The following is a 15,233-nucleotide window of genomic DNA, read 5'->3' on the forward strand; positions in this document are numbered from 1 at the left end:
GGAATATAGCCTTGGAATTCAACTTTTGATGATAATTAGACAAACATAGATCCAAGGTTATTAGGATTGCATGTACACTTAGGAAGTGTTAGAATGCTCAAAACCCATCAGAACCCGACCATGCTAAGTCTTCCTTATTGTCGTATCGATCTATACATATGTCTCTAATACTAAAAGAAACTAAAACAAGAAATTGAATATGAAGAAGAAGGGTAGAAGAGATAGGTTTTCTATATAGTGTTGTAGAAATGGATGCTGCATGTTGTTGCACATTATTCCTTACATCCATGAGTGATGAAGATTTTAATAGGTTTTCTATATCATTGATTAATGAACACTATTATTATTTCTTCGAACTGAAGCCTAAGTTCATTGATGAATATATATTCATTTATGAACAATTGTTAATTTGGTTTATATTCCTTAATAAAATCCTCTCATTAATTAACATTTGTTAATTTTGTCCATGTTGATTTGGTTATTCATTGATTCGATTCTAAAGACCATGATCATCTATGAAGATATGTTCAACAATGTTTCACCATATGTTCATTCTGAACATATTCTCGTTCATTTATCTTGTTTTTAAAAATATATGTTTAACTATGAACATATGTTCATCTATTTATGAACATATCTTCATTTAATTCTTTTAATTAAACATATTAACTTGTCTAGCGTTAATTTCATACGTCTCCTTCGAAATCCTTGATTTTTGATTCTTCGATTCGGTTCTTTGCTTTAGAGCATGGCCTCCTTGTTACTTGAGACCGTAATAAACATCGGTTTTAATTTTGATTCTGAAACGTATTTAAGTTACAATCATACCTTCATGTGCAAACTATAATTTTGCAGTTAAGAATGTGGTTATATTATTAGGTGGTACCATATGGTTATTTCGCAAAAATGAGAAGCATATAATAATTCTTAAAAAAATCATTATTTTTAAATAAGAATGACATTGTAATCGATATCCTTATCATTCTTATCATTCAATAGTTTCATTGCTATCATTATAGCTGATCTTTCATATCATTCATCATTATGTGGGAATAGAGTAGAAAAATTATATCAAATTTGAGAATTTATTTCACGTACATTATCTGTGAATGAAAATGAAATTGATGTTAAGATAATATCTCTAAGAATATAAGACACTTGAAGAATAAGAGACATTCTTGAATGAATAAGACACAAATACAAGTGTATAACTAGCGATCTTGAGCATTCTCATCATTAAAATAACAAGATATTTTTGAAAGAACAAGTCGCACATTACAAGTGCGGAATTGACATTAAAATAATAAAATACATTCTTCATCATTATCATCATTCTTTCATATTGAGATTGATGTATCTGTTTCTTGTCCAAAAACAACGTAAATCAAAGCTAATATGAGACATGGAAAGAACACGAGACATTGTTGATCAAATACAGAATTCCACATATGGGTTGGTTAATAAGAGCAGGATGATACGATGAAGAAGATGTGTATTGAAGATGATCATCATATAACTTATGAACGTAAAAGTTTCAAAAACTCCAAAATTAACGATTTTTATAATAGGTTATGGAAATACTTTTATAGAACACTTTAAATTTTCCCACGGTTGGTTACTTATCTAATGAATAATAGCCATAGATTTAATATTGATCAAGATACCAAAATTGATCATACAATCACATAATAATTATTGTTATATACATCTCTCTCTCTCTCCCTCTCCCTCTCTCTCTTTCTCTCTTTCTCTCTCTCTCTCTCTCTCTTATTATATATATATATATATATATATATATATATATATATATATATATATATATATATATATATATATATATATATATATATATATATATTCGTGTTTGTGTGTGTTCAATATTTGCTTAGTAGCCATAGTATCATGTAAGGATAGCGGGTATGGGTCCTGCCCTCCGCACCATTTTTTTGCTACCTCAAATTCCAAGTTATTTCGAAGTTGCTCGTGTTTTTGTGATTCATGAATAACATTAACTCTATGTGAATATTCCATTGAGCCTGGATGAAGTTGCAATATTCAGTCCTTTACCTTCCACTACCATGTTACGCATTATGATATATGTATAAATAATATATTTTAGAGATTCTATCTCAAATGATCATGCCATATATTCTACTATGTGTGACTTTGACTTTAGAACTCCAAAAACATGTTCCACATACTTGCGTGTTTTTTCTTGTCTTCTCTTGAATAATTTTCCAATTGAACATGATCTTCATATAAATTATAAATGTAAATGTTGTAAAAATTCCAAAATTAATGATTTTTATAATAGGTTATTGAAATAGTTTTATACAACACTCATAAATCCACAAATGTTGGGAAGCAAAAACCTCTAATACCAACAAAGTCATTCAATGATGACCACTTGTAAATTGCCTTCACCATGGCTGGGGAGAATTTCTCCAATCATAATATGTGCAATCATTGCTTCTAATCATACAGGGAAAACCGTGTCTCTCTTCTTATCTCACATATAGTTGTTGCATATCATTTTAACAAAGGTTTCTGCAAATAAATGTCACTAAATGTTTCAACACCTTTTGACAACATATACACATTTTATCTTGCAGTTGTTTCAGACATTCTCATTTAATCGTCAATGGAATCGGGTGACTCCTTGTAAGCTATCAACAGAATTATCGCAACACATTTTTACAACCTTGTGAGTCCATACCTACCTCTAGCATCACATCTCAATCTGGAAAAAACCTTTTATTTAATAGGTAAAAATATGTATTTATTTTTGTATAAAGATAAATTTAACATTCATAAAAATGAAAGAAACGATACCTTCTTTCCAATGCGCTGGCAATACATACAAACACATTTCTACTCAAACGAAATCTTCATTTGAAATTCTTAGGCTGGTGTACGTGATTATCCGCAAAGTAATTGTGATATACTTGTCCGTGTCCTTCCTCAAAATCTCTATTTAACATCGTGCTTCTTGTTAGTAGAGGGACTACATCTTCCTCTAGTAACTCGTTAGTGTAATACTCATAGATCATGGTGATTAACATATCATCATCAGTGGCGGATGTAGAAATAAATAATAAGGGTTGCATAAGTTTTTTAAAGGTTGCCCTACTAAAAAATACTTACTTTTCGATGGCAATTTTCATCAAAAAATCTGTCACTAAAAGACACCGACATACTTACATTAAATTTACAATTATTAGGGTTTTGTGACGGATTTGTGACACCCAGTAGGTTCGCACCTAATCATCATCATCGTAGAACAAGTCAAATGGATCCATAATAAAAAATATTTGTTAGAGACTTGTATAAAAAGATAATAGTTGTGTGTTAATGTTTTACATTTATCATAGGAAAAAGAATATAAGGTTTTTTTATTCCAATTTTATCGTTCCAAACGGTCATATCATTTCAATTAACGTGTTGAGCTACGTTAAGGAGGCAATATTTGTTGGTGATTTTGTATCATCAATAAGTATTTAAGTGTAATGGATTGACTTGTTGACCAAAAATCAATCTTGATGAATATTTAAACAAGTAAGAAAGGTGTGGAGTGCATACTTATTTAAGTTTGTGCAAGATTTAAAGTAGACTGTTATTTAGGGGTGAAGCCCCTAAACGAACGGGGGTCCGGGGGCAGCGCCCCTAGGAGCGGGACCCAAGGGGCAAAGACCCTGGTTGGGGTTATATTGCTATATTAAAAATGCATCAGAAATCTGAATTTTTGGAAATAAACCCGATTTTTTACTTTATTTTGACCCTTGTATAAATAACCCAGATTAATGACAGGTTTCAGACATTAAACTGTTTTTCGTGACAATTTTCAGACATATAACTATCTAGTGACAGTTTTTTGATGGAAATGTTACTTAACTAATTTTTGGTCTTCATTTGAAGGGCAAGATTTTCGTAGATGGCAGAAGAAGATACACTTTCTCCTTACCACTCTTAAAATGGTGTATGTTCCGAGTACACCCATGCCAGTTTTCCTAGAATTTGTTGAAGATGAACCTTTGGAGGCAACACGAAAGAGATCAAAGTGGGAAAATGATGATTACATATGTCGTGGCCTGTTATGGTGTATGTTCCGACTCTCTTTTTATCTATCAAAATTTTGAATCTGCAAAAGAACTGTGGGATTCTCTTGAATCAAAGTACATGGATGAAGATGCTTTTAGCAAGAAGTTTCTAGTCAGTAACTTTATGGGTTACAAGATAGTTCACTCCAGGCCTGTTATGGAACAATTCCATGAAATGTTAAGGATTTTGGAACAGGTTGCTCAACACAATCTGAAAATGGATGAAGCCATTTTTATGGTTGTGATCATTGACAAACTGCCCCCTTCCTAGAAGGATTTTAAACACAATCTAAAACATAACAAAGAGGAACTGACTTTGACTCAACATGGAAGCCATTTAAGGAATGAAGAATCCATAAGGACTCAAGAACTTGATAACAATGCTAAAGGAAAGAACCAAGTTAGTTCCTCTTCTGTGAACATGGTGGAAGGAGAAAGTTCAAAGAATCCCAAGAAGTCTAATGGAAAAAAGGAAGTTAAAAGGAAAAGATGACAAGTCTTCAAACAAGAAGGCTAAGTTGGTATGTTGGAATTGTAACAAACCGAGTCACTTTAAGAAAGATTGTCATCTTCGCAAAGTGAACAAGGATGGTGTTGGACCAAGTGGATCCAAGGATCCAGAAAAGCAACTAGGTTAGATTTCTGTTTCCATGCAGAATTCTAAATATGTTCATATTTATATTTCTATGTGCAAGATGATGATGTTGCATGGTGGGTTGATTCGGGAGCAACAAGCCATATATGTAAGGATCTTCGTTTGTTCAAGGAATGCCAACCAATTGAAGATGGATTTATGGTGAAAATGGGAAATGTTGCAACTGAACTAGTCAAGTGTTTAAGATCTGTTTCACTTTACTTTACTTCTGGAAAGTGTTTATGTCTAAACAATGTCTTATACTTACCGAGGATTCAAAAGAATCTTGTGTCTGAAATTGGTTTAAATAATTATGGTTATAAACAAGTATTAGAAAGTGACAAGTATATCTTGTCAAGACATGGTTATTTATGGGATTTAGATATGTATGCAATGGAATGATTAGACTTAATATTAATTAACCTTTTATTGATAATTCTGTTTGCATGGCTTCTACTAGTACCACCAATAATTTTAATAAATCTGAATTATGGCATGCTAGACTAGGATACATTCATTACAAGAGTTTAAAAGACATGTCTAAAATGAGTTTTATTCCAGCTTTTGATATGCAAAATAATGAAAAATGTAAAACATGCATGCTAACTAAAATCACTAGACAACCTTTCAAAGATGTTAGGGAAACAAGGTGTTGGATTTTATACATAGTGATTTATGTGATTTCCATGCAACACCTTCTCATGGAAACAATAAGTATGTTGTTACTTTTATTGATGATGCATCTAGATATTGTTATGTCTATTTGCTACATTTTAAGCATGAAGCACTTGATAAATTTAAAATATATAAACAACAAGTTGAGCTTCATAAAAATGAATTAATAAAAGTCTTGCGTACTGATAGAGGTGGTGAGTATTATGATCCAATTTATTTTGAATCAACTGGAGTAATACATCAAACCATAGCACCTTATACACCACAACAAGATGGTATAGCTGAAAGGATGAATATGACTTTAACAGAAATGGTTAATTCCATTTTGTCCTATTCTAGATTAAGTGAAGGGTTTTGAAGTGAGGCAATGTTAATTGCATGTTACATTTTGAATAGAACTCCAAATAAAAGGAGTAAGAATACTCCTTATGAACTTTGGTGTAAAAGGTACCAAATTTGAGTTATCTCAAAGTTTGGGGCTATAGAGCAATTGTAAGGTTCACTAAACCCAAAAAGAAAACATTAGGTGAGAGAGGTGTAGAGTGTATCTGTATTAGATATGTTGAGTATTCCAAAGCATATAGATTCTATGTTATAGAATCTAATGACTATGTATCTGTAAACACTATGATAGAGTCAAGAGATGTTATTTTTGATGAAGAAATATTTATGTCTATACCTAGACCAGGGGACATGATTCATCAATCTTCTAGCAAGAGTACTAATCAAGCTGAAGATGATTCTGGTGGTGTAAGTTCTGTACCTGAACTTAAGAAAAGCACAAGAGTTAGAAAAGCTAAGCCTTTTGGATCTGATTTTCAACTTTATCTAGTTGAAGGAATACGGAATGAGACTATATCACAGCATCAATATTGTTTTTAAATTGTGGAGGATCCAAAGACTTTTAGTGAAGCTATGACATCTGGGGATGTTTATTTCTGGAAAGAAGCAATTAAGGATGAGATTGATTCTATCATGCACAACAATACTTAGGTATTTTTAGATTTACCTCCTGGTTGCAAGGCATTGGGAAGTAAGTGGATCCTCAAAAGGAAAATGAAGGTGGATGACACAATTGATAAAGATAAAACCAGATTGGTTATTCAAGGCTTTAGAAAAAAAAAAGGCATTAAATTCTTTGATACTTATGCTCCTGTTGCTAGAATTTCCACTATTCGATTATTGTTAGCTCTTGCAGCTATACATAATGTTGTAATTCAACAAATGGACGTGAAAACTGAATTCTTAAATGGTGACTTAGACGAGGAAATTTACAGAAACAACCTAAAGGGCTTGTTATGCCTAGAAATGAGCACAAAGTGTAGAAGTTGAAGAAATCATTATATGGTTTAAAACATTCACCAAAACAATGGCATCAAAAGTTTGATGATGTTGTCTTGTTTAATGGTTTTGCGTTAAACCAAGCTAACAAGTGTCTATATATCAAATTTGATTCTTCTGGTAAAGGAGTCATGATTTGTTTATATGTAGATAATATGTTGATTTTTGGTACCAATTTAGCAGAAGTTGACAAAACCAAGAAATTCTTAACATCCAGTTTTGATATGAAAGACATGGGGGAGGTTGAGGTAATTCTTGGTATAAGAATTAGAAAAGGAAACAATGGGATTTCAATTTCTCAATCTCATTATATTGAGAAGATATTGAAAAAGTTTAACTTTGAGAATTTTTCTCCTGTTAGCACTCCTATAGATCCTAGTCTTAAGCTTCTACCTAATAAAGTATCTCCAGTATCTCAACTTGAATACTCAAGGGCTATTAGTTGTCTAATGTATTCCATGATTAGTACATGGCCTGATATAGCATATGATGTGGGAAAGCTTAGTAGATATACTAGTAATTCTTGTTCACATCATTGGCAAGCTGTGAGTAGAGTATTCAAGTATTTGAAAGGGACCATAAATTATGGTTTAACATATAGTAGATATCCTTATGTTTTGGATGGTTATTCAGATGCCAGTTGGATTAACAACTTAGAGGATCACTCTTCTACAAGTGGTTGGGTGTTTTTTTCTTGGAGGAGGTTTCATTTCTTGGGCATCTAAGAAACAAACTAGTATTAGTAATTCAACCATGGAGACTGAGTTTGTTGTATTGTCTGCTGCTAGTAAAGAAGCTGAGTCACTAAGGAATTTGATTTATGAAATTCCATTATGGCCCAAACCGATATCTACCATTTCTATAAGATGTGCTAGTGCTGCAAACTTGGCTAAGGCTTATAGTCAAGTGTACAATGGAAAGTCTAGACATCTAGGTGTTAGACATAGCATGATTCGTGAGCTCATCATGACTGGTGTGATCTATGTGGAGTTTGTAAGAACTCAGTTGAATTTAGCCGATCATCTAACCAAAGGGTTAGCAAGAGATCTTGTACACAAGGTGGCTGTATGGATGGGTTTAAAGTCCACTTAAAATATTTTATGTTGGGATACTCCATTCCCATCTAATGTAATATTAGATGTTGAATTCAAAGTGGAAAGCTTGATATTTGAAGATTGGAAAACATTATTATTATTATCATCCCAAGGGATGTGTTCAATACTACAAGTTAAGGAGGTTGAAATTTAATTTCTTAATAGTTCTTTGAAACATTGCATTTGTAAGTGCAAGAACAAAAGAACTACCTATATAAGCATAAAGTTTAGTTGCTTCAAGAATTTGGGACCTTACTTTGATATGCTTATTGAAGGATGGGACACAAGCTAGTAAAATATAGTGTCAAGTTAGAACTTTGAGAATGCAAACTGTTGTGTATATTATCTTCATGTATTCTCTTAGAATATAAAGGGTTCAATCCTTAGTGACACCCTGATATTCGAATATTTGGAATGAGTAATATACTAATGTGAAATTCAATCGTCACCATATTTCATTTATGCATCATTTTGTTGTTGTTATGTTTTGTTTTAAGTTCATCAAGATTACACTTAAATGGGGGAGGTTTGTTGGTGATTTTGTATCATCAATGTATATTTAAGTGTAATGGATTGACATTGTTGACCAAAAATTAATCTTGATAAATATTAAACAAACAAGGAAGGTGCGGAGTGCACACTTGTTTAAGTTCATTCAAGATTTAAAGTAGACTGTTATTTAGGGGCGAAATGAACGGGGTCCGTGGGTAACGCCCCTGGGAGCGGGGTCCAAGGGGCAGAGCCCTTGGCTGGGTTATATTGCAATATTAAAAATTCATCAGAAATCTAAATTTTTTGAAATAAACGTGGTTTTGACTTTGTTTTGACCCTCATATAAATAACTCGGATTAGTGACAGGTTTTAGACATCAAACTGTTTTTTGTGACAGTTTTCAGACATACAACTGTCTGGTGACAGTTTTCTGATGGAAAAGTTACTTAACTAAGTTTTAGTCTTCATTTGATGGTACACACGAAATTCATAACATCCATATTTTCTCTGTTTTTGCTCTCATTTCTGAGTCTTATCCAATAAAAAATTAGGGACTACCACCCAATACTTTGATTTGATAGTGAAATCACGATTCTGAGAATATCCAAGTATGTTTATTACCCTGAAATTCTAACTATATCTTTTAACTCAACGGCTATGAGATATGATGTTCCGTTGGCCTTAATGTCGTTGAACAATGCCACCTTAACCTCTCAACAGCCAAAATTTAGCCCATGCCTTATAGTCTAGATATGTTGAATGAATAATGCAATTGGGGGATTAGTACAAGATTTTGTAGGTCAGCATGTGCCTGACCCACCATGGGAATTTGAAGAAAAGATCACATAAATAAACGAGCAACTTAGTTAGAGGCCTATGGACCACATCTCAGCTCAAGAACTGTCTATTTTGCCTAAACTTTGGATATTTTCATGACATTTTCGTTAAGATTTAAGATTTATGATTATAACTTCACTACAACCATAATACTTATATAATTTCAATTCCATTAATCATAAAAATGTCTGCCTAACCGTAAGAAACTAATATTTACAACTTTGATTAACTACTCATGTTACGCAGAAAGTAAATTTTCCTATTAGTTTACCTACTCGAACCAATTGTTGTCCCATTTTAGGATATTCATTTCCAAAATCACTAGATATACTTATTCCACATTCATAAAGGATGTGTGGTACGGAAAGCAAGAAAAAAAAACTAGAGAATATAATAACGTCTAAGTTTTATTTATAAGATATTAGTGTACTGTTATGATTCACACACAAATCATTCAGAAAAGGACCTTCTTAAGGCTATCATTTTCCAATCCCAAACACATGCAGACCCTATTTATACCTCTGCATTTCCCTCTCACCCCCTCCACACATATCTTTTCACATACTTAATGTTGCACATTCTTCCTATTTAGAGGTTTTCTGTCGCACTCAATCTTTCTATACTCTCTTTTGATGCATTGTGCTTGTTATAACCATCCTGATCATTTGCCAACAATGGTTCATCATGCTCTTGAACATGAAGAGTTATTCTCACGAAGATGCATACTGGTCAACGGACCAGTTATAGTAGGCGCTGGACCTTCTGGTCTTGCCGTTGGTGCAGGGCTTAAGCAACAAGGGGTTCCCTTTGTCATCCTTGATCGTGCCAACTGCATTGCGTCTCTTTGGCAAAACAAGACTTATGATCGTTTAAAACTTCATCTCCCAAAGCAATTTTGCCAACTACCTTACTACCCCTTCCCACCAAATTTCCCAGAATACCCTTCGAAATATCAGTTTATCAACTACCTTGAATCTTATGCCAAGAAGTTTGAGATTAACCCGAGGTTTAATGAGTCAGTACAGTTGGCCAAGTATGATGAGACTTGTGGGCTTTGGCGTGTTAAGACTGTGACCGGTGACTGTGAGATGGAGTATATATGTAGGTGGCTTGTGGTGGCGACAGGGGAGAATGCTGAGAAAGTGGTGCCGGAGTTTCAAGGGTTGGATGAGTTTGATGGAACAGTTATGCATGCTTGTGATTATAGGTCCGGTGAGGTTTTTGAAGGAAAGCGAGTCTTGGTAGTTGGATGTGGGAACTCCGGCATGGAGGTTTCTCTTGATCTCTGCCACCATAATGCTTTTCCATCCATGGTGGTTCGAAGCTCGGTGAGTTCTATTTCATGTAAAACGAATCTAATTATTACGCGATGATTTTAATTAGTTTCTCTAATAAACTTGGTTGTTTTGTAATGATAATCAGGTTCATATACTGCCGAGGGAAATTGCTGGGAAGTCCACTTTCGAATTGGCAACTTCATTGATGAAGTGGCTGCCATTAAAGGTGGTTGACAAGATACTTCTGGTTCTTGCAAGTTATATTCTTGGGAACTTAAAAAAATATGGTATAAATCGGCCATCAGAAGGTCCATTAGAGCTCAAGAACATCAAAGGAAAAACCCCTGTTCTGGATATTGGTGCACTACAAAAGATCAAATCTGGAAAGATTAAAATAGTTCCAGGAATCAAGAAATTTTCACAGGGTCGTGTAGAGTTGGTCAATGGAGCAAATCTTGAGATAGATTCAGTGATTTTAGCAACTGGGTATCGCAGCAATGTTCCTTCATGGTTAAAGGTAACGACTTTTTTCAAGAAATCTTGATTGTGAAATACCATTTATACCCATGACCTAATGAGATGCGTTTCACAGGAAAATGATTTGTTTTCGAAAGAAGGGATGCCGATGACGCCATTTCCAGAGGGGTGGAAAGGGAAAGCGGGTGTTTATGCAGTTGGCTTTACAGGACGAGGTCTGTTGGGTGCATCTCTTGATGCCATAAGAGTTGCACAAGACATTGGCAAGACTTGGAATCAAGAAACCAAGCACACGAATCATTATGTTACAGTGTCTTGTGAACCAAGATGCAACAAATAGAAAACATATAATAAAATTATTGTACTTTATATTTTGTATTGTTTTTGCCTTCTTAAGTTTTGTAAGTTGACAGATAAAAAGATAGAAAAAAAAAGTACAAAAAAAACATAGCCCTCTCCGGATTCAGTCTAGGCTACGACGTTGTGTACAAAACGGGAAGACGAGGCTTTTTTCTTTGATGTTTTTTTCCTATTTTATTTTATTTCCCTTTTGGTAATATATGTTGTTACATAAATATTTACTCGATAACACTTATTTTCTCCATGTTATAATAACTATTGTTTTATGGTACTATGTTCTTCTATAAACTAGGCTTCTGCTTGTTTTAGAGGTTTTATTTATTATCAAAGAAAATGAAAACATGAATGCTAGTAATGTTTATTTTAATGTAAAAACAAATAAATTATAACCATGATACCGAAATAAAGAGAGGGAGAATGCTATAGTCGGCTAAGAACATTGAAAGGATTACATATGGTCCAGCATTTGTAGTTAATAGAAAATATGGGCTCTAGGTCCATACAGGGGGCCACTGCTTTTACTCACGATCACTCTCGTGACTAAAATTTATAAGGGATCGAGTACTTCTCATATATATGTGATAATGTCAAGTAACTTTACATGGTGTTAGAAGGGGGATAGACATTTACAGACTTATAGTACACCACCCATACCCATGTGAGTGTTTTTTTGGTCAAAAGTTGGGCATTCTCAACTCTAAGAGTATGAATTTCTAAAATGATGTTGATGTTAAGTATTCTTGATTGTTCTTAAAAGAGACATGATTTAACCAACTATGATAGATATGAGTCTTGTTTTTTTACTTAATACATACATAAACACTTATTAAAGAAGTTGTAGAAGTGATTCTTTAACTATTAAAACAGTGTTAAAGATAACTACATGAAAAGCGTGCATCAACCTCGTCTTTTTGCACTGGTATTGACATCGTGTTGTTCGTGATAATACTTCAACGGTCGTTAAAAGAATGGAAAAAAACTCGTTTGACTAATAAAAAGTCAAAGATAACTCTTTTCTTGAAATGGCCGGACTTAGCATGAAGAAAAAGAGCGGCGCATGTGATCCAGCAGACACAAGCACAAGGTAAATAACGTGCAAAATCTATCATTTATGTTACGGATATCCCCAAATACCAACAATAAACGATCCTTTGAAGTATTTATCTGAGTGTTTGCCCATAGGAAATATATACCATTGAAAATGGAAAAAGCAGATAGAGACAACCCATATGAGTACCCATACTGCATATTCAAAAACATGCAGAAATTGCCCATATACAATTGTTTTTGTGAGATTCTATTTGCATGTCAAAAAATCCAAATCTTTGTTCAACATATGCATAATAAGCATCTAGAGGCTATATACTTTGCAGTGGTGTTCCAGCTTGTAACATAGGAAGAAGAGCACTTGCTTTTGTGTCTTTTTCTCAATGGAACTTATTAAGCTGACGTCATCTCTACAGCTTGTTTCAAGAAATAATAAAAACATGGGGTCTCTAGGCATCAGGTTCGCCCATTCCTACAAGGTGTGTTCAGTAGGGTTGTATGTTATGGCATTTGTCCTTTTATTGCAGTTCTGCAGGTTAACAGCAGAGCAGTAAACTGGTTGATCATAACACCACACAAATATTAATTCCTTTGTATATCTACTTGAATATTGTTGACACAAATAAACATATAATACGGAAATCTTTCAACAAATTCTATGATACTGGTTTTTTACTTGAGCATATCATTCACCTCCATATCATAAAAAAATTAGTGGACTGATTTGTGTCATCGCTACGTAGCGATAAAGATATAAGATTCGAGAATGAGTCTTTATGTTCAAGTCTGCATATATCATCTTCCATAATGGAACATTGTGATAATTTACATCCATTTGGGCAACAATGATATGGTGCGACAGAACACAAGAATATAGAATTTTTACTTGTCATTTTTGGGCCATCTTCAACCCAATTTGGTTTCTAGATAAAAATATTATAAAAATAATGCATATAGTGGTTATTTTCAACCTATCATATATTTACATTCTTTTTCACACCAAAAAAATATAGTCGACTATCACTACTAGAAAAACATATGGTTTAGCTACAAAAAAAAAAAAAAAGAAAAAAAAAAAAAAAAGAAAAAGAAAATTACCGTAGGTAATTACCGAATACTGACGGAATATATATGGAATGAGATGTCCTGATTTAGTAACAAAATAACTATGGAATAACTACGGAATATCAACGGAAGTAAATCTATAGGTATTAGTCACTAATTAGTTACGGACTACCGACAGAGAAGATTAGCTACATAATAGTTACGAAATACTGATAGGTTTATTATTATTATTATTATTATTATTATTATTATTATTCGAGTTTTCAAAACATTTTTTTCACTGTTTTTTTCATATTTAAAACAAAAACTATTAAAAATCATAACAAATACTAAAAATATTAATGAACAAAATCATAATATATAATAATGGTAACGGATGTGTTTAATTAAGACACAAAAAAACGAACAAATTAGGGAAAAAAACTACGTTTAAAACATCAATAAGCTGAAATAATCTACGTTTAATGTATAAATAATGAAAAATGATGAAAATTATGGGAAATATGTATATTTTGTATGTGTATATATGTGTATGTATGTAATTATGTATGTATGTGTATGTGTATATACGTGCTTATCTGTATATGCATGTCTGTATTTATGTATGTATATGTATGTGTATGTATGTGTTTATTTGTATGTATAAGTATGTATTTATGTACGTATGTGTATATGTATGTATGCATTTGTGTATGTATGTATGTATATATATATATATATATGTGTGTGTGTGTATTTGAATGTGTATATGTATTTGTATAGTTATGTGTGCATGTGTATGTATGTATGTATGTATGAAACATCCATAAAATTCAATAATATAAAAACTTTTCAAAACAACCCTTTTGTCGCATAGAAGTGTTACAAAACCATTGTTTCAAATTATTGTTTAAAATCAGAGTCTCTCAATATTCAATTAATTGTAAAACTGAGATGTGTACGATCATGCATTCGCCTTGCCACGGTCTAATAAAGTACCCGAAACCATAAACCAAATTGTAAGCACGAAGCTTAGTGAGTTTCCCTCAAAATACCGACACAAAAAAATAACAACATGGACAAGGTTCACAGCTACAAGACTGGATTACCCCCTGAGCCCACAGTATGAGTCTGGCTTGTTTATCGAGCCCACATCTCATATCTAGCTTACCCCTGAGCCCACAACATATGTCTACCTTGCCCTTGGGGCCCACAGCTTATGTCTGGCTTACTCCCTAGTCCAATCAGTCATAAGACTAGAATACAAATGTCCAACCCTCAGTACGAGTCTGGCATACCGACCAATCCCCAGCTTGTATCTAGAATGCTACTAAGCCCTCAATATAAGTATGACATTCCCTATCCGTCCCTCAGCTTATATCTGGAATGCTCTAATGCCCGTAAGCCCTCAGTACGAGTCTGGCATACCACCTGGAATGCCCCACCCGAACCTCAGCTCATAACTGGAATGCCACATGGTTTGTTGGTTATAGCACGAAGTAGTGTAACCTCAACCCAACATATAACAGATAAACATATAATCAGTCAACAGGAAAACAGGCAGATATATAGATCACTAGGCATAGCATCATCCTATCTACCAGGATATAGATCTACCAGATCACTACTGAACACAATCATACGATAAACCAGGATAACAATCCATAGGGCCGAACTTGGTGCCTTCGACCTAAAAGTACAATGAGGAAAAGTCACCTCTCGATCTAATCCATAGCTGATAAGGTCCCGACTCCGAATCTCAGCTCCTACCAATATATATTCATCAAACAGTGACTAATCCTTAGATATTACTCCAAATAACTTAAATACCCCTTAGGTCAAACTTGGTCAAAGGCAA

General features: G+C 33.5%; 1 protein-coding gene across 1 annotated transcript; it reads left to right on the plus strand.

The window, feature by feature from the left end:
• The first annotated feature begins 9,641 nt into the window (after nt 1–9,641).
• Nucleotides 9,642–11,503, plus strand: LOC145028952 (putative indole-3-pyruvate monooxygenase YUCCA3). Its single transcript, XM_078977635.1, has 3 exons — nt 9,642–10,498; nt 10,593–10,964; nt 11,040–11,503. The coding sequence occupies exons 1-3, from the start codon at nt 9,803–9,805 to the stop codon at nt 11,262–11,264; spliced, it is 1,293 nt and encodes a 430-aa protein (XP_078833761.1). The 5' UTR covers nt 9,642–9,802; the 3' UTR covers nt 11,265–11,503.
• Nucleotides 11,504–15,233: the final 3,730 nt, after the last annotated feature.

Source organism: Lactuca saligna, chromosome 2 (assembly GCF_052625555.1).
Source record: "Lactuca saligna cultivar CGN05327 chromosome 2, ASM5262555v1, whole genome shotgun sequence".
In the NCBI taxonomy this organism is placed as follows: Eukaryota; Viridiplantae; Streptophyta; class Magnoliopsida; order Asterales; family Asteraceae; genus Lactuca; species Lactuca saligna.